Source organism: Canis aureus, chromosome 13 (genome assembly GCF_053574225.1).
Source record: "Canis aureus isolate CA01 chromosome 13, VMU_Caureus_v.1.0, whole genome shotgun sequence".
NCBI classification, from domain to species: domain Eukaryota; kingdom Metazoa; phylum Chordata; class Mammalia; order Carnivora; family Canidae; genus Canis; species Canis aureus.
In genome coordinates this window covers 59,044,187-59,064,525 of record NC_135623.1, presented here as the reverse complement: position 1 = coordinate 59,064,525, position 20,339 = coordinate 59,044,187, and the positions used below count along the sequence as shown (strand labels likewise).

Here is a 20,339-nt window from a genome sequence, read left to right as displayed (position 1 = left end):
AATGGGAAGAGTGAAGATAAGTGATATGGAGGTATTATTTTTTTTTTACTGAAAAGCAGCCTAAAGTAGAATACTTGTTGGTAAGGGAAAAAAAAAATAGAAGCGGAGGTCTGCATCACTATGGGACCTGGAAAGAAAAAGTTATCAATAAAAATTGAAAGAGATGTAAAAGATATAGTTGGTTAAAGTAGTCTAGATACAATGTAAATGTGGTTTTTCTCATATGAAATGCAATTTTTTTAGAATAAAATCTTCATACACCTTCTGTAAAATACAAACTCCCAAAAGGAAGAAAAGCAATGAGAAGTCTGTATAAATGTTTAAAATCCAACTTAGTCATAGTAGAAGAAATGAAAGGTGAACAGTTTCACAGAAAAAAAGAGCATTGTATAGTGTTAGAGCTTCCTACCTCCATATCATATCTGGCGGTGATGGCGTAGATCCACCAAAAAATAGCAACTGTTTACATGTTTATAGAATTAATGATCTTTCTACAGGAAACTTGGAAGCTAAGGGCCATTCTTTAACCTGGCAACTCTCCATTCTAAAAGATATCTCAAAATGCTTTCAGAAGTATGAGGGCTTTAAAAAAAAAAAAAATCTCAGAGTAAATATATTTATTTCAATTTACTGACCACCCTCATTTGATGATTTCTACTTAACAGATTAACTTGAACTTTTGATGTGTCTGGAATGTGAATGTCAGCACCACGATGATTATAAGGTGGAATAGGTGCTTTTCCCAGTAGGCTATCCCAAGCCATCTTTACATTCAGTCAGTGTACCTCCCATGATTAACAACCTATCTTCCCAAGGCAACAAATTAGAAATAGAGATCTTTGTACACAATTTAATGGTCTGTACAGGAACCAAACCTATAACGAAGGCCTCAGTTAACATAGATACCAACTAAAGGAAGCAGTAGTAAAGGCAACCTTTGATTGGTATTAGTTGGTAGTTAACATCAAGATCCAGACATCCAATTACTATTTTTTAAATAATTTTTAATGATTTTTTAATAATATTAGAAATAATGCTATCCTATAAGAATCATCTTTTTCCCCTTTGAGAAATAGAGATTTAACTTATATGAAATAACTACTGTATGTAAAAAATAACTTTCTTTTCCTCTCTCTCTCTCTCTTTTTTAAGTAGGCTCCACACCCAGTGTGGAGCCCAATGGGGAGCCCAACCCAGGGCTTGAACTCATGACCCTGGGATCAAGACCTGAGCTGAGATCAAGAGTCAGATGCTTCCCTGACTGAGCCACCCAGGCACCCCTAAAAAATAACTTTCTTTCCTTGTGTTTTCTTTTCTTTTTTTTTTTTTTTTAATAACTTTCTGCTTAAAAATTTAAACACTTGATTGGAGAGAGAGTGGGATGAAGCTTTCCTGTCTTATCTCACTGAAGCAGCTTTCTTAGGTAACAAATTATAGTGGAACTATAGCCGACAGACACCAGCAATTTTTAAGCTGGGAGAGCCAGAATGACTTGCCCAAAAATCACAGTCAGTTAGTGGCAATACTAGATCTCCAGCGTCTCTCTTCTGACTTTCAGTCTTAAAACCTGGCTCTCACAGAAACTTAAATTGTGCTTTAAATTCTACAGTGGTTTAAAAAAAAAAAAAAAAAAAAAAAAACACCTATGAATATATTCAATGAAGAAAAGTATTTGGCTGAGGACAACAGGGTCAGCTTTGGTTCAGGAACATTAGTATACCTGGCCAGAAAGGATGTGTGAAGTAAAGCAATTTCTTGGGTATTGAGGTTTCTTTCTTCACACTCCATGGGTGGTGCCCTCCCAAGGTGACTCCAGCCCTGTCTATCTAACTCAGTTATTGTCTTAGCCCAAGAAGCAGAGGAAGACTCCCTCTCTTTGACTAGGGGAGTGTTTTGCATTTTCTCAAAAGCAGGGAATAGAGAGTCCTTGGAACCCTAAGAGGAAAGGATACCATTATAATCCACAATTCAGTCAGTCAGTGTTTTAAATTAAAGCATCAGATCTTTTTAATAAATCATTTGTTTTAATTTGCATTGCTCTGCTTAGATGTACAATCTCCAGGGCATCCTTGAAATCACTGACTTTTTATGTTCTGCCAACTTTCACTTATTCCATTCCAATCGTCGTTCTTTTTTTTTTTTTTTAATCCAATCGTTCTCAATAAAAGGCATACATTCCCTTTTCATCTCAATTTGCACTTTAGCACCACTGAATTACTAAATCCTTACAAGTTAAAAAACAAAACAAAATAAAGCAAAAACAAAAACAAAAAGAATCCCAGAAAACCCTAATCTTGTTCTGTTGAAATAATGTATTTAAATGTAAACTGTGGAAACAGCTAGTGTGTAATTCTGATTTTCATCAGGACTGCCCAGTGTATATGGGGCAGGCTAACCAAACCGGATTAGAACTGATTCTTTGGTTCAGTCCAGTAGCCCTGTGTAACCCAGAGATAGGGCTTTAGTACTACAATAACTAAGGGACAGAGGAAGTCTGTGGTATGTGGTTAAAGGGCTAGGAAGTGAGTGAATACTATATACATCACTTAGTTTAGGTATAGAGGTAGAGGAGTAGGTGTAGAATGACCATAAGGTATAAATTCATGATGACTGCTTTAAGAACAGATATTAATAGCATCAAATCATATTAAAATTTTACACAGATTTGTTTTTCTTACTACTTATTTACTACAAGCAACAAATAGTTAAATATATTTCTTACTTTATGTTTATAGAAAAGCCTCTTTTTATATGCATCTTATATGTAGGGTGGTATTAAAAAAAAAAAAAAAAAAAGCACTGGAATTAGAGCCAAAAAATCTCTATGCCAATTTCAGCTCTTCTTTTTCCAGTTGTGTATGGCCTCTCTGAGCTTCAGTTTTCACAGTTGTCAAATGGACGTAACACCAACTGTCTCACAGGTAGTAGTATATAATAGGAGGTACTGAGTGAAAATACCAAGCACTGTAGTGCCCACTTCATTTGTAGGATGTGAGATTTTAAGTGTCATGTTTTGAATTGTTGGTTGTATAGTATTGTAATTTTAGAAATTTTAAAAATAGACATTTTAAAAATGTACTTTCTCACAACTCAGAATTGACTGCTATTAACATCCAGTCATCTTGGCTTTCATTATTTTTTTACTAAAAAAAATGTATACGCATACACACATATAGAAACTGAATCTCCTTTGGCCTCCCATTTGTTCCCTTTGCCAATTGATAGGTTCGTTTATTCAGTGTGCATTTATGGAGTGCCTACTACATATGAGGCACAATGCCAGTTGGTAAGGTGGGGATTCATGGTAAACAAGACAAAAATCTTTGCCTTCACTTTAGCCACACTGACTTCCTGATTGTTCTGGAGTATACCAGGCAAACTTCTGCCCCAGGCCCAGTACTCTTGCTATTCCATGCCCCTGAAATGTGCTTCCTATACAAGGCCAAGTGGCAGGCCATTTCATCTTCTTTAAGGCTTTATTCAAATTCCCCTTTCTCAGTAAGACCCTCCAAGGCCATACTGTATAAGTTACATCCTTCGTCCCCATCACTCATACAAGCTATATCTATGCCTGTTTAATTTTTCTCCACAGTGTTTCTCACCATCTATCTCTCCATATATTATCTTGCCATTAACTGTCTCTTCTCCTAAAATACAGGATCCAAGAAAGCAGAGATTTTTGTCTATTTTATTCCTTGCCCCCTCTCCAGTGCTTACATAGTGCCCTTAACAATTATTGGTCAAATGACACAAAGGAGTGAATAAAAGTTTAAAAATTAGACGCAGGTAATTTCTTCTCAAATTTGAATGCTTAAAGTGACTGAATGAAAGAAAAATGTAATTCCTCTGTGATTTACCAAATTACCAAAATGTAGACAGACCTTATCTCCATCTCCCTGCTTCCAGGAAAACTACTTATTTTCAAAATATGAGTGAAATAATTTTCATAATGTCAGGGTTTACAGAGGTTATATAGCTCAAAGTATTTTGAAACTGATAGAAATAAGCCTCCAAAATTACGTTTCAGACAGTTGAAGCTGCTCTGTTTATTTATCCTGGGATTTGAAATTACAGTGAAGCTTAAAGTCCTGTAGACCCCAAAGGAAATTTTATAGCCAGCCTTCTCTTTAGCCTTCAGAAGTAGACTTAGCTGTCACAATTGAGGACTCCAACCCCAGGCATCACTGAAAGAGTAGTTCAAGGACATGAGCAACACTGTTCAACAAATATTTGTCTAATACCTATTTCTCTCTAAGCACTTAGGAAGTCTAATGAGTTGTATTTCAATTTTTTTTTTTTTTTTTTTTTTGCCACAGTAATGAAGTGGAGATACGATGGACCTTGGAATGAAATAGTTCAAGCACTGACAGTGTCAGTTTGGACACAAGTTATTTAGCTTCCCAAAGTCTCCATTTTCATATCAATCACTCAAACAGCAATATTGGTTGCCTTGGTTATTGGTAGTCTAGCTTAAATAAGATACTATATCAGTCAGGATAAACTAGGTTATGCTGCAATAATAAATAATCCCACAAATCTCAACTTATAATAAGAGGTATATTTTTTTCCTGAGCTACACTAGCTGTGCTTCTCCTGCCATGTAGTCATCCTGCAGCCCTTTACTCAGGAACCCAGCCTGATGGAGACCAGCTAGCTATTACATTGCAGGCTGCCATGGCAGAGGAAAAGGACAATCTCACACGGGCAATCGCATGCCAGATTTCAAACTGACACATATCTTTCCGATCACATTGCATTAGCTGCAACTGGTCACATGGTACCACCAACAAAGGAGCCTAAGAGGTATACTTCTACATACCCAGAATTCAAGCACCTGAATTTTTGCTGAGCATCAGAATCAATGACTACCATAGATGGTAAATTTAAAGTGTTTAGTATAACATCCACCTCAGGCCTGTCCCTTTTCTCTCTCCAGGCTACTCCCTGTATGCCTTCTTGTTTATTGAGTGGAGATACCCATATTTCAAAAACAGTCTCTTTGAATTCACAAACTGTGTTTAGTACAATACTTGAACTAGAAAATGCTCTATGAAAAAATAATTATGTGATCAAATTAATTTGAGAAACACTACATACTACATTCCACATCCCTTTCTAAAAATTATCACTATATAGTAGCTTATTAGAAGTTCTGAGATGTCTTCTGGTAAAGATAACTGTTTATGGGGGATGCCTGGGTGGCTCAGCTGTTGAGCATCTGCCTTTGGCTCAGGGCGTGATCCCGGAGCCCCAGGATCGAGTCCCACATCAGGCTCCCTTCATGGAGCCTGCTTCTCTCTCTGCCTATATCTCTGCCTCTCTCTCTGTGTCTCTCATTAATAAGTAAATAAAATCTTAAAAGAAAAAAAAAAGATAACTGTTTGCTTCTGTTTAACCCAAGGTTTATTCAACAAATATTTATTGTGAATTTAATTCTACCTCCAGTACTACTAAGACTAATGCTACTATTCGCATTTATTGAACAACTCCTAGCTGCCAAATTGATATCAAACCTTAGAAATACAAAACCGGAAAAGGCAGACAAGATTTTTGCTTTGATGGTGGTCATGGTCTAAAAGAGGATTATCAGCATGGCTCTGAAGCCTTTGCCTGGGTAATTCCTTTAATTCTCCTGACAGACCTTAAAGTTGGCATTATTATTGATCTCATTGTACAGATGAGGAAAAGGGAGGTTGCACAGCTAGCAAAATGTCTGAAATTCAGGGATTAATCAAATAAATTATGAAAGATCCATAAGGTAGAGTATTTGACAGTCACTAAAAATTCTTTACGGAAGAGTAGCCATGACGTGGAAAACACTGCTTATGATTTTCATGGCAAAAAGAGAGTCTCATTTTTATTAAAAGTAGCACTCCTTCCCTTCCTCAAATTCTTACAGAACACGCCTGTCTTCGTTAGATGAGTCAGAACATTATTGCATGGGAAAGGCAGTCCGGAAATTCAGTATTTTAATAGGTGTTTTGCTAGTCCCAACTAAATCAGGATCATGTTACTAAAGAGAAGAGCAACAGTGCTGTGGTGATAGCCAGCTACTAATCCCAACTCCACCGTCTGTGGAATGTTATCCAGGCACCTGCAATTTCAACACATTTCCTGGGTGATTCTGATGCAAGTGGCCCACGGAGTACACATTAGAGAATAGTACTGTAGGCAATCAGAATAAGGGGGAAAGTAGGACTGGGTGACATTAAGGTTTATTTATTTACTTTTTGGATGGTATTAAGGTAAAAAAATTAAAAAAGCAGTCCATTTATCAGAGGCACTCAGACCTGATGAAATGCATACCTTGAGAAGAAAGCTGACATCGATTAAGAATAATAGAAATGGAGTGTGAGTGCTAATAAAAAATTTAGCTCGCTAAGTATTGTCATGTCATTATAGATGGATTATTATTTCCAAGTATCCAGAATAAATAATAAACCCGGAACACACACACACACACACACACACACACACACGCCACCCCCAGAGACTAATCGTAATTGAGTCTTTCTCTCCGGTGGAATCTTGAACGCTATAAAACCCCAGTGATCAATATGATTGCTAATGACAACTGAACAGTTATGTCAGCTTTCCTAGGTTCTGAGTTTAGAATAAGACGTGTCCACTTATGCCACAAGCTGTGGTTCACATTCATGGCCTCTGTGTTAAGGGCACCCTTTCATTTTCCCTCCCTCCCTCCTTCTCCTGGCTGCTTCTAAACTTTTCCTATTACCCAGATTCACATAAAAAAACTTTTCACTGGCAGTAGCCCTTTCTCTTCATGAAGTCTATGCTTTAAGGGAGCCAGCACATCCAGTTGCTGTAAGCCAGGCCACCCTGGCCACTGCTGGTATTTCCAAGAGGTCAGCAGCTGGGTCACATCATTGGAATGGCCAGACCGCCTAAACAACCATCTGGGGACCTTGGAGCCTGACCACTCTGCCAGCATAGAAACCTCACCCTGGCCAGACCCTGCTCCACAAAAGCTCCACAGCAGGAGAGCCAAACAGCTGCTTTGCTTCTGAGAGCTAAAGTTGCAGAGCAGAGGCTGAGTGCAGAGAATCCCTTTGGTAAACATTAAGAGAAAGAATCGGTGTATAGGTCCCAGCAAGGGAGCCTAAGCCCAGAAATACGGCTTAGTGCATGGAAGAGGCGATACTCACCACAGCCTCCTGGTTACCACTTAGTAAGCACATCTATGTTCCCAGCCCAGTGAAAGGCTCGACATTCTTTAACCTTCACAATAATCTTGAGAAGGAATATCATCCCCCATTTATACTGCAGAAAATTAAAAATGAGATAGTTTGCCAAAGACTCTCAGCTGTTCGGGAGCAAGAATCAAAGCCAGATCTTTCCATTTTTATCACAGAGGATCCCTGACAAAGACTGAACAGCATCAGTGGTGGGGAGGGGGAGGGGGCTGGGAGTGAAGGTATGGTGAGGAATCACAAATAAATGTGATAATGTTTATGAAACGACAGAAAAATTAAAGGGTTAAACAAAACCAGCATTTCTAGTATGCATAAACATTATTCGTATTAAATCTAGAAATACAATTATTTTGACAATCTCCCAGAGATGGGATGGTGGACAAACAGGAAAACTTGCAAGACAGAACAGGTTGTTTCGCAAATATCAAGGGTGGTTAAGGGAACCCGTCATGTAGCCAACCTGCAAGCCCATGCACGGCACTGACAGGTGTGCCTGCTGCAGCAGCAAGGTGGGCAGCAGGCCCACACTTGGGGGAGCAGTGGTGCTCTCAGATCCAGCCAAAAAAACACTTCCACTTGGTGCACTGTCAAAACTTTTTTTTTTTATAAGTTAGTTGTCTGGGTAACAGAAGAAATTTAGCAAGATGGAGAAAGACCATTTGTGGCCTTAAACCAAGTCCTAAGAATGAAGATGTTAAACTATGACATGAGATGTTCTACAGAGATAAGCAAAGGATTAAACGAGAGATTTACAACTCGTGGTGATTAGTGCCAGGCTTATGCCCATAAATCACAGCCTGAATAATATCCCCATGAACACTGTCAGGCACAAGAGTATAAGCAGCAATACAGCAATACAGAGCCACCCTTCTGCTGGTAAGGAAGACCCAGGGCCTCATCACCCACAGCCATAGCACATAAAGTACCTCTCCCTCAAGTAGTCAGTGTATACTTGTTGAAAGGAAGAAAGTAAAAAAAAAAAAAAGAATCAAAAGAATCAGAGGATGACTGGTTAGATGTTTGAATGTAAGAGTGCTGAGGACCTAAAAATGAGAGAATGTTCTTCCTTTGGCTGACTGTCTGTAAGAAACAAACAAAACAAACAAAAACCAAAACCAAAAAACTGTGAGAGACAGTGAAATCATATTCATTTTTTAGAATTTATTGGGCACCATGCCAGACACTCAGAAACACTTGAAAAGAGCCTATGGTTTAATTCAGAAGCCTGACAAGCCAGCTGTCGACGAAGCAAATGCATTGATTACAAACCTGCAACCTGTGGCGTTTGGGTCATCTTAGCCTCTTGAATGGGCCTAGACCCATTTTAGAGTCATGAATAAAGGGGGCTGCATCCACTAGGTCACCTCCAGTGTAGGCTTTCTGTTTATTTCCTCACGCTGCTGCAGACATTCGGTCTGGAACTTAATAGGTGCCCAGTGGGACCACATGAGGTCCTATACTTATGAACCAGGCCAATCCTGGACCACATGAGGCCTATACTTATGAACCAGGCCAATCCTGTGGCCTTCCGACAGTTGCCATCCTGAACCTGTCTCCCACTTTGCCTTCTGTTACATGTCCATCTCCTAGGCTAATTTCCTCTAGGGCCTCACCCTTCAGACCTGTCACCTCTGACTTGTGCACTCAACGGGCTGTCGTCAGGGATTCTAGGGCCTGGTTCATAAGAAGAGAGACTGGAGGAAAAATGTTTAGAACTAAGGCCAATAATCAATCCAGATTGCCTCAGAAAATGGCCAAGACAGATTACTGCTGAATCAACAGTATTACATATATCACACGTGTATGTAATGTCCTCCAATCTGTAACCCAGGGCCTGGTATTACTTGTGACTCTACCCCTCACCATAAACCTTCTAAGAAGGATTTTCACTATTCCTCCCTGGTAGAGAGGCAGGATGGTTCCCTTTGCCACCCCCGTTTCTTAGCTTTTCAATATTCACCAGTTGAGTTCCCAGGCTATTTTTTCGAATGTGAATCTCATTGCTGGAATACTAAATCCCAAATAACAAGATGTGCAGTTTAGGGAACTGTATATCTGTGTGTTTACCAACAAATGGATGGTAGAGGGACACACCTGTTGTTATTATTACAGGCTTTTGTTTTATCTGTCTTGGCATTGCTTCACAAAAGGAAGTTGCCTTGTAAACAGCTCACTGTGGAATTTAGGGTGCTCACCATGGTGTCAGCTTATAGACTCTGTACTGTACACATCAGAGAGCTGCTGATGCTCTCTGCTGGAGCATGAAGCATGCTGAACATGCACAGTATCTGGTGTAACTGGGTACAGTTTGTGTTCCTTAACAGAACTGAAACCAGACATTAGCTGTATTAGCTAAACTTTCCGATCCCAGGGACAGGGACCACCTTACCTTTCCATATCACTTTCTTGTAAGGATTTAAGATCTTAAGACCTGTTGCATTATTTTGAACTTTAAGGTGTACAGCCAAAAAGCACAGGTAAAGACTGGGCAAGTAAGTGTGCCTCCTCATGACAAGACATTGGCTGGCTGCAACAATATGATCTTGGAAAGAAATTGATGACTTCATTTACTTGGTTGCCCACAGTTTGGGCCATTTGATATGATACAGAATTTAGAGTAAAAATACCAAGGCTTGAGTCCTGATACCACATTGCTGACTGCAGGATCATGAACATCGAACCTGCTTAGCCTCAAGTTCCTGGACTATAAAATGAGAATAACAACCATTGTGGTTAAAAACCAAGTCATTTAATGTTTATAGGCCCAGTGTCTCCTTTATGGGATAATAGTTATTAAATAAGCAAATGTGCACGACAGTACTTTATATAAAATAATAAATGAGAAAATGATATTTTCCAAAGCTACTTTCAACTTGGATACTTCTAAAATTGTGGTCACAATATACCTGCTCGTTGAGAGTGACGACTTTTCTCTCTCACCTCTGTAGCCCTGTTACCAAGTTTAGTGACTACTATATAATGGATACCCAATACAAGTGAGCAGAATGAGAGGAATGCAGCAGAATCTGAATTCTCTGCCATGGGAATGAGTTGGCTCCTTTGCCCTGCCAAAAAGTAGTTGGTATCCTAAGCCCATAAGTACAAATGTGGAGTGGTTGGTAACTCAGCCCCACAGATTCCAGGTACTCAGGAGAGACCTCACTGACCCTACCATGTCTCCCTCATATCAGGAAAAATGTGTACTGAGGAGCACATGCTAACGTGGTGACTTAGAAGCACGTGTTGTGAATGATGTTCAACATTAGTCAATTGCCTCTTGGAGGTAGTCTGACTATTAATCAGCTTGGCACAGATGTGGTGACATTCCATAGTTTCAACATACTACTTAGATCAATCTTAAAACTTTCATGTTCTGGTCTCTTGCTGAGTGTCCCTTGTGCGTGTTGCATCAGTTCACCTGGCATTGAAAAGTCCAGGTGAGCAGGTGAAGCCACTGAGAGCTGTAGTGCCTAGACGTGATGGAAAGATGAACACTTTGTTGCCTTAAAAAAAAAAAAAAAAACTATTTATTTGAGAGAGAGAGAGCATGAGTGAACATAAGCTGGGAGGAGGAGCAGATAGGGAGGGAGAAGAAGACTCCCCACCGAGCAGGGAGCCTGATGTGGGGCTCGATCCCAGGACCCTGAGATCATGACCTGAGCTGAAGGCAGACACTTAACCGACTGAGCCACTCAGGCACCTTAGTTGCCTTTCATATAAAAAAAATAAAGATGAAGTTCCAAGAATGAAAATGGACTCATATATCCCTAAGTAAAAATAAATAATAATAATAATAATAATAGATAAAAAGGAAAACAGCAAATTTACAAATTATACTTAATTATACTTAATGGCATTGCAAGAGGGTAAACTTCCAAATGCTCACGTGAAGCCAAGATTACAGCTCTTCTAGTTCATGTCCATTCAAGCCACGCAGCCCTCTCCCACAATGACTTAAGCTTTTATATCTGCCTCATAAGAAGACAAAGACTGCAGCTCATCAATCCCATCCATTCCCACTTTCTAGCACAGACCAATGGATGGGCCTACCTGGGATGGGGCAGGGGGAGGGGGGGAGCAGTTTGAGACCTGGCATGAAAACCAAGTAAAGGGCCATATTCAGAGAATCACTGCTCTAAAAGAAAGTCTTCTGGTTGGTTTCTCCACCTATTGCTGAGGTCTGTATAAAATAAATGCAAAAAGCACATTTTTTCAAAATCTCTTCTGAGAGAAGATATCCATAGCACTTGGTTTCAGAGTGGTCATGGGAATGAGTGTCAGCAAAGTAGAGAAATCTGAGCTACAGAAGGGGGGGTAGTTCCCACAGCGCCCACAAAGAGAAGCGGGGATGGAGTGGCTCCTCACCTCCTGAGGAACTAGTCCCAGACTGTTCTGGTGCTCTATAGCCATTCTCTTCAACCTCCTGATTTTCAGATTTTCTCCCGTCTCACAGCTTCAGTTCCTTTAGAGCTTTTAAGAAAATTGTGGCAAATGTTATTGTCAGTTGAAGGCCTTATCCAGGAAGAATCAGATGAAGGATGAAACAAAGAGAATTTGCCACTGTTAATAAATTCCCTGACAGTCACTTGTCTGTGATTTACCAGAGGTGAAGTGGAGAGAGATGTGCGTGCATTGGTGGAGTGTGGAGCTGAATTGAGGAGTCTCGAAGAGGAAATGAATCTTGATGTTGCTCAAGCATGTAGCGATTGCTACATTTTTGGTTTCCACCCAGCAGTGAGGCACCTGGTCAGAACAGGTGTCTGGACCAACATGGAGCTTAAAGCTCTGGTTCTTCTGCTTGAGCAGATCCTCCGGGCGCAGCCACAGACTGAGCCAGGCTTAGCAGACAAGGATTGTTCATCTGATAGATTTTGGGGTTTCAGCTCATTGTTTGATTCCGTATAAACAAGAAGATTTACTCAGGAATAGTAACACAGTCTTCTTCAAAGAATAAGTGATTCAGACAAGTAGCAGATCAAATTATCTCAAAATTCTGCATGTGTTGAGGTCAATATAGACTGAAGGATAAGAAACCATTATTTTATGTAATATTGGTTGAACATGTTAGCATTAATTTAATGGATTAGTTTAATCTTCCATTATAATTTTTATGACTATTTTAATTGTAGAGAATCTGAAGTACTTATGAGGTAATGATGCCCCCAAAATTCCAATAGCATTTGAATCTGAGTCTTGCACCATATCTTGATCTCTCCACCATTCTGTGAAAGAGAAGAAATGGTAATGGACTGCCCCCAATATGTTGTTTGGAGGAGAGCACAGGACTCTAGAGTCCATGCAGTATGGTTTCTCCACCTTTCCACTTCCCCTAACCTTATCAGGATTTCCATCTGAATGAATGTGTTCTTTTCAAAGAATAGAAATGAGAATGTTCATTTATTTGACTTAACCCTCTAAAAGAAATCACTGCTCTGAAAGAAAACTGCAATTCTGATAATATCACAAAGAGTGTCCTTCTGAAAATAGTTATGAAGATTAACTTGATTTATGCTTCTTAAGTGAGGCATAAAGCAGTTCCCAGTATGTTCCCTTCCAAAGAATGCCGAAGGGAAAACAGAGATGTCAGATACTATACTGTTTTCTGAGTCTTTGGGCTTTATTTATTTCCTTTTCCCACCAAACTACTACAAAAGGAAGCCCACGCTCATTTTCCATTTCCATCTCAACCCATAATCTGCCTTCTCCCCTAACCTCCCTAATACCCCCCCTACCTAACATTAGTGGGATGCTTATTCATCAAGGCCACTCAGTCTCCTTATTTGTCACATCCACTGTGAACACCCTTCAGTCCCTATCTCTCTTCTATATCTTGATGCTATTCAGATTGTTAGCTTCTAAACCTCGCTCCTCCTGGCCCCACAGTCTCTCCTCGGTCGGCTCTAACCTTTGTGCCACTATTCCTCAGTCTTCTTCTAGAACTGTTCTTGATCTTTCTTCTTCCATCTTGTGTGTGTGTGTGTGTGTGTGTGTGTGTGTGTGTGTGTGACTTTAATCTTACATCCTTCCACCTTGTAAGACTCTGCACAGACTTCCCTAGGATGGTCTAATACACATCCCTGGCATCAACTGTCATGACTTCTAAATATGTCCTCATACCGGAGCTCTGTCTTGAGCATGAGACTCCAGTTTCCAGTTGTCTACCCTGTATTTCCATCTATGAGACCCGAGGCTTCTCCAATTTACGTCCCAAACTAGGCTTGTCCTACTTCTCCCAAAGTTGACTCCCCTAAATTAGCCAGTATGTCATATACAACCAGTTATATGTATCCTGGTGCCGACACATTTATTGCCTTTCCTGGCTTGCTCTCTGCCAGCTGGTTTCTGGCTTATTTGGCCAACGTGAGGCCCTCACGGGAGATTGGAGGGTGAAAGGAAAGGGAAAACTAGGGTATTACACACGTGCACACACACATCCTGCCCAGCAAGACTTAGAATGGTTTCTGTTTTCTTCATGGAACCTGTATGAAACCCCCTCCTCACCTCTCAAATCAATCCATTCTCCTTTCTCCATCCTCATTGCCATTGAATTACTTCTAGTCTTCATCATTTCTCTTACAGTCTGGTGATAGAATGTATGTCCTTTGAGTTATACCTCATCTAATCCATTCTCTACATTCTTGCAGAATGAGCTATGATGATAATGAGATGTTACTCTTTTTAAATTAAAAGTGATAACTATCTTCTAAAGAAAATCAGTTACAAGTAGCCCCTTTAGAATAGATCACCACATCTTGGAGCATGTCATTGTGCAACTTGGCAACAACTGATTGGCCCAAGGATGTCACCTGAGAACAGAACTAAAGGATATGAGAAGAACCAATGACCGTGAGGTTGCCTGGTCAGAGAACTTTGGTCATGACCACCAATATTGTGTAATGACTGGTCAGCCTAATTGGTCAGCTTAGTTCCTTTGGAATTTTCTTTCTTTTTTTTTTCCCCCACTTTGGAATTTTCAAATGAGAGACAGAGGCTGAGCAGATTGGAGAAGTAGAAGTAACACAAAATCAAAGTGTAAGGAAAACCATGAGGCAGTAGAAGTGATGATACACTGAAGGTTAGAACAGTAAGTGAGCAGCAATAGTAGTAGCAGTTATAAGGTCAGTGGAATGAAGAATCTGGGACAGAATCTAGAATCAAGAGGAGGATGGCACCAGGGTTGTTGTTGGAAGGTGGAAGTAGTTGTGAGCTGATGGGGGAGATGTAACCATTCACCCTTTGATTCCTGTAGTTCCCACATCTCCATGTCCCCTGAAATAAACCTCTGTCCATAAACCTTAGGATTCTTTTCCTAACAACCTAATCCCACCCCTCTTCATCATGTGTTTGACCAAACCACATGCTCATAAGCCTCACCTGAGGTACTTGGAAAGTTTAGGAAGTGCTTTCTTTCCACTTGAGACTTTTATAGTGTCAAGTCCTCCATGACCTTGCCTCTTGTCTCTAACTTCACCTGAGCCGAGTTGTCTTCCTCAAAGGAATGGTGGAACAGTATAGGTCCCTTACTCTCAAAGCAACAATATAAACACAGGGTAATTGTTCTTAGGGACTGGCAGTGATCCCACTGTGATGTGGGTTCTCATGACTCTGTGCCTTTGTATGTACCTCTCTAGGTGCCTGTAATGGCCTAGAGAAAGGAGGTCTTTCACTTCAAATGTCTGTATTCTTTACAACTCAATTAAGGTATCACTGAAAACACGTTTCTCTTCTCTCTCCTTTCCTGGCCCTCAACAGACAGCTATAGGTTTTGTCTCTGCCCTTCGGACACTTGTACAAGCTTATTCTTGTTTTGAAATCTATTTACTTGCCTTTCTTTCTCATGAGACTGAGGAACCACAGAACTAAGATTCTAACTAGTTCATTCTTTTGTGGCCCTGATTGGAATACACAAAGGGTCTGCAAGAAATTAATACATTAATTGGACCAAAGCTTGTCTAATTTATGAGAGACTTCAGGAAGCCAATGTCATAGAGAGGAAGGAAAGCTGGAGTCAAATTGTGGATCTGCCTGTGATTATTTGCGTAAAATAACAAAGTATCTCAACCTCTGTGCCTGCTTTTTCATGTCTGAAATATGGTTAGGTGTTTAACAGTATGGCTCAATAACCTCTGTGGTTCTTTGCAATAAATATATTTCAAGACTGACCCTGGGATTTGCTTCATCCCAGTTCGATCCATAGCCGGAGTAAACTGGCAGGCCACCTTGGTAGTGTTTGAGTTCATGCCCATGGCTCTGTGTTGTAGCTGCTTGGTTTTATGGAATGGAGAGTTGCTTTTTAATATTATTCAGAAACTTTTTCTCCATAACCAAAGGAGGCTCCCAGATGTAGATGACATAGATCATGTCAATCTAAAGGCAGATCCACATAGTTTTAACTTCAAATACGTAAAGCCAGCTATGTTCAGTAAAGGAAGCCTTGAAAGACCAAATTCTTCAGGCTACCATGCTCAGAAAAATGTTTATGTATATCAAATTCAAAGACAAGAGAAGACGGTATATAAAATTGATTTTATTTCATACACATATATACCAAGTTTAAACTAGTTGGGCAATCAGATCTAGGTTAGGTAAAATTCTCTAAACAGATCATATAAAACACAATATTGGCAGTCATCATTTCCTATATGTTTTTCATCTATAACAAGACTTTGCCATTGACATAACTGTGATATTACTAAAAAACATCTTTATAAATATTTGACAGTAATAGTATGAAATAGAGAATGGAAAAAGTAGAAATATCTATTCTGAAAAACAACATTTAAACAACAAATCTGTACTTATTTGCTTGTCCTTATGAAGAAGCATAACCAGCAGAACAAAGATCTGGACTATCCAATATACATACATCACCATATTAAGTTATATTTCAGGAACCAATTTTCTGGCAGGAAAGGATACATGACTTCTCCCTGACACCCTACCAACAGTTACTCATGAGTCAAATAGGATTTGGCTAGTCGGCTGACACTTCCTTGACATGTTTGCTCTCCACCCTCACAATTATAGGCCCTTATTTGAGAGATTAAGGGCCATAACTAGTCTTCTAGGAGATTCCCTTGTCCTGTCTTGCCCCATGCCCCATCCTTCCTCTGTACTTTGCGGAGTTACCTTTCTGAACTCAAATGTCCACTGCCGGTTCATAAAGTCCAAACTTCTTGGTCTACACAAAACTTGCATCACTTGATCATTGCTCTCCTTTTCCAACACCTCTCCTCATCACCCTTGCTCCACACTAACCTCTGAACCACTTGCCTCTGCCTAATTACCCCATGCAGTTTCATGCTATAGTCAACGAACTTGTGTGCTAGGCATGTTGTAGACAGTTGTCCTGCATTCGCTCATCCTGTTCCCAATGTGTAGAATGCCCTGCCTAAATCTGTCCCCTTGGAAGACATCCCATTTTTTCCAAGTCTCAGTACACAGTCCCTATAATTTTGGCCTTCTCGGTTAAAACTAGCCAGTCATTTTCTGTGCTTTAAATCCGCTCTACTATGTAGTCTTAATGCTTCGATGTCAATGAGGCCACAAACTTGGAGGCCCAGGTCTCATTCTTCTTTTCCTTCCTAGTACCTGCACAGTACTTGACACATTATTTCACCTCAGCCCCAGCTAGTTCTTTGGCCTTCATCTACATATGGCAACAACATAAGCAACAAAAAGCTGTGTTAGACACTGCTTATCATTTCACAAGTTAGAAGGGAAATTTAGAACTGTAAGGGATTTGCAGAATCATAAGGATGAACCTTAGTTAATGAAGCCCAGAGACATTCATTAGAGACACAGAAATACCGGTTTCTTCCACGACCACAATCAGGGATCTATGCTGCTTCTAACTTGCTAACTGAGCACAATAAAACAAAACTTTCCTTTGTCCTAAGTTCAACAGATTCTAGTGTTGTGGAATACTGAATAAATAAAACCTTCCTTCCAGTTTCCTCTTCCTGTAAATAGTAGAACACATCAATGTATACAGTATTAATTAGAGATCGTGAAATTACAACAGGTCAGTGTCTAGCATATAATGAGCACTCAAATGAACTAGGAATTGGATCTTACTTTAAGGATATGAAGTAGGACTAATTATGTTAATTCTAACCTTAGTACTTCCCTTAGCATTTAATAAGAGATCGTACCTTTGAACACATATTTAACAACAGGCAGTGTTTTTTGCTACCGGAAATACTGAAAACCTGCAAAAAAGGTAGTTATTTTAGGAGGACACCATATGTTTAAAAAATCAATTTATTTAAACAGTTGCTACAAAGGTAATATATAGTAAGTGAAAAACCTCTAATACAATGCAGTTCACATAGTGCTTGCTTTCAAGTACACATACTTAAGATAATTTTAAGTGGTTGGAATAGGCCCAAAGAACCTTTATGCCATTTCATGTTTTGGTGTTGCCATTTCATGTTTTAACAACTTAAAACATTTAAATGATTAAACACAAAGTTCAATTACTATTAAGCTCCAACTGAATTTGTTGTAAATTAGTGGTAGCAAAACATCAGTTATGCTAAAATCTGCTCTTAAATTTCTTCTGATTGCGTCACTGGGTAAATGACTCCACTCTCCCTGTATCACTCATTAGGTGACTCATTATTTTGTGATTCCTGATAGTTCATAAAGCAATTTTAATACTGGAAATGCAAGTCTAGCTTGTGGCCTAGTTTTTATAAGTTTGGTAATTCTGCAAAAGTACATGAACGCTCGCTCTAACAGTGCAACATCTCAACTCTTGACAGGCTCAGTGTAATCAATTTTCATGCGTGGTGGTACGGAGACACTCAAAACCTACTTCTGACAGTTATTTCCTTGTGGCATCCTTCTTTTAAGAATGGAAACTATGCAATGAAATGAAGAAGTCCATTAGAAGACAAATCTGAGGACTTTAAAAAATTATACATTAGTAAGTGCTTTAAAAGGTAAACCATCCAATGACATATATGCAAGTTATACCATGGATGCAAAGGTCATAAGAAAACGGACTAAGCTTATTTTTATATTTACTTCTACAAATGCTCCCTGGTAACCACAATGGTATAACATAGCAATCAAGTACAAACTTAATTTGTCTCTCATCAGTCTGTGTATAGGTGGACACTTGCATATTCAATTGGCCCATACACACTCCAAGTATCCAAATTACTTCAATCCTATATCCATTTGCCTCTCAAGAGTGCTTGAACGGCACCAGAGTGACACATAAGAGATAAAAAAATTAACAAATGCCAGGCTTCTGAGTAAGTAAAGCCAAATGAAATTGTTCAGCTGATGCTATAATAGGTATTCCTGCAAGAAAATGCAGATTTCTATAGTTCTTCTAGTCAGTTTCTTTATCACTAAACTCTAACTTTGCCAACAGGATTTCAAGTAATGGAAGTATTTTTGATTCATTGGGAATTATATATAATACATGGAAAAAAAAGATTTTGAATCTTTTTTTGCCAATCATGAAACATGTTTTCATCTGAACGAGGGGAAAATCGTTTAGTTTAGTTTAATGTAAGTTTTCCAATGAACCAGAATAAATTTACAACGAAGTTAGTGGTCTCATTCAGTAAGTCTTCTAATCTTCAAATTCAGGCCAAACTGAGAAGAACAATGATTACAGGAGAAAAAAACAAACAAATAATCTCCTGTGGCCATCATCTTAGGGGCTGGTTCTCCTGTAATGATGAATGCTATCAGAAGTTGTCATGTTTCCAAGATTTGCACAGTGCTTTAAAATGGAACTGCCTGAGAAGATTCAGAAAGCCTTTGTTCTTGGGCTTACACAGTAAGCACTTTGAGTGATTCTTAATCACATTTTTATCTAGGACACAGTGTTACAGGTCACATCTTTCTCGACCGATGCTTTAACTTGTGCTCTATAAATATAAACATATTTACACACAGAATACACACACTGACACGGGGATATGAAGTTAGCCAGCCATCCATAAGAAGAATGGAATAAAAATTGCAGGAAGGGTAGTATATGATGCCAAGCCCAGACAGACTATAGATGCCAACCCCAAGACTGCTGAAGCAAGAACACTTCTCTGATCACGAATAATTATCTTCACATTCTCACAGAACTGGAAAATAAAATTGAAGAATATTAGAAAACATGGCTAAAACTGAGAAGGATCACACGTACCAACTAGTAAAGCATAATTTTCTCACCAATTTTCTGTCTAACAGAAAAACTAGTATTTCTCTGATGACTTTGGAAAGAACTGAAGATTGAATAGTTCAGTTCCTTGATTCCACTTCCCATAGTAACTGAAATGATGCTTTAGGCAACTGAGTTCATAATAGCAGCTGCCTTTGTAAATGCAGAATTTTTATAGAAAACTATATATAGAGAATGTAACCACATAAGAGTTATTCAGGATTAAAGGTCAAAACTGTAAACTACCTGTCAATAACGTCTAAAATTATATAAGCAAAAGAATCTCTAATCGTGAGTGATAGAATTTAGCTTATTATTATTATTGGTGAATTCAATTCCTATAACCCATCATTTGAAAATCTGATGATACCAATGACAACCTTCTTCCTACGTCTCTAAATCTAAAGGCACAGAAAGTCTAATTTTTTTTTGTCCTATCCCATTCCCTGAATAAATTAAATTCAATCAATTCTGTGACATAAAATTGGCTGCCGGGGATAAAGATAAATTAAATATGATCCGTACCCCTGAGGAAGGCATGCTTCTAACATGTGAAAATGTTTCTCTTTAAAAACTAATTTTACTCAGTACTGATGGCTTATGTTTGAGTCCTGGCTCACCTCTTATTAGCTCAAGTAAATCTCTTGTAAATCATTTAACTTGTCCAGACTACCCTCTTCTCTTCCATGGGAATAAGAAGGTTGTTGGGGGGATCCCTGGGTGGTTCAGCGGTTTGGCGCCTGCCTTTGGCCCAGGGCGCGATCCTGGAGTCCCGGGATCGAGTCCCCCATCGGGCTCCTGGCATGGAGCCTGCTTCTCCCTCTGCCTGTCTCTCTCTCTCTGTCTATCATAAATAAATAAATAAATCTTAAAAAAAAAAAAAAAAAAAAAGAAGAAGAAGGTTGTTGGGAGGATCAAGTGAAATCTTTAAAGGTACTCTGTATTCT

At 39.2% G+C, this 20,339-nt stretch overlaps 1 protein-coding gene and 1 long non-coding RNA gene across 5 annotated transcripts in view; both read right to left on the bottom strand.

Moving 5' to 3' along the window:
• Window positions 1–3,936: 3,936 nt before the first annotated feature.
• LOC144281676 (uncharacterized) lies at window positions 3,937–14,287 on the bottom strand. Its single transcript, XR_013350104.1, has 3 exons — window positions 13,716–14,287; window positions 11,580–11,684; window positions 3,937–4,184 (listed from the first exon to the last, which is right to left on the bottom strand). It is a non-coding gene; the product is annotated as an uncharacterized LOC144281676 (long non-coding RNA).
• Window positions 14,288–15,721: 1,434 nt separating this feature from the next.
• The window catches only part of LRAT (lecithin retinol acyltransferase), a 45,540-nt gene continuing 40,922 nt past the window's right edge, over window positions 15,722–20,339 (bottom strand). For 3 of the 4 annotated variants that reach the window (XM_077846459.1, XM_077846460.1, XM_077846457.1), the window contains one exon: window positions 15,722–19,315. In XM_077846459.1, coding sequence (XP_077702585.1) covers window positions 19,163–19,315 — 153 coding nt within the window. In that variant the 3' untranslated portion in view covers window positions 15,722–19,162. The remainder of the gene's footprint in view (window positions 19,316–20,339) is intronic. The other variant, XM_077846458.1, reaches the window with a different exon arrangement.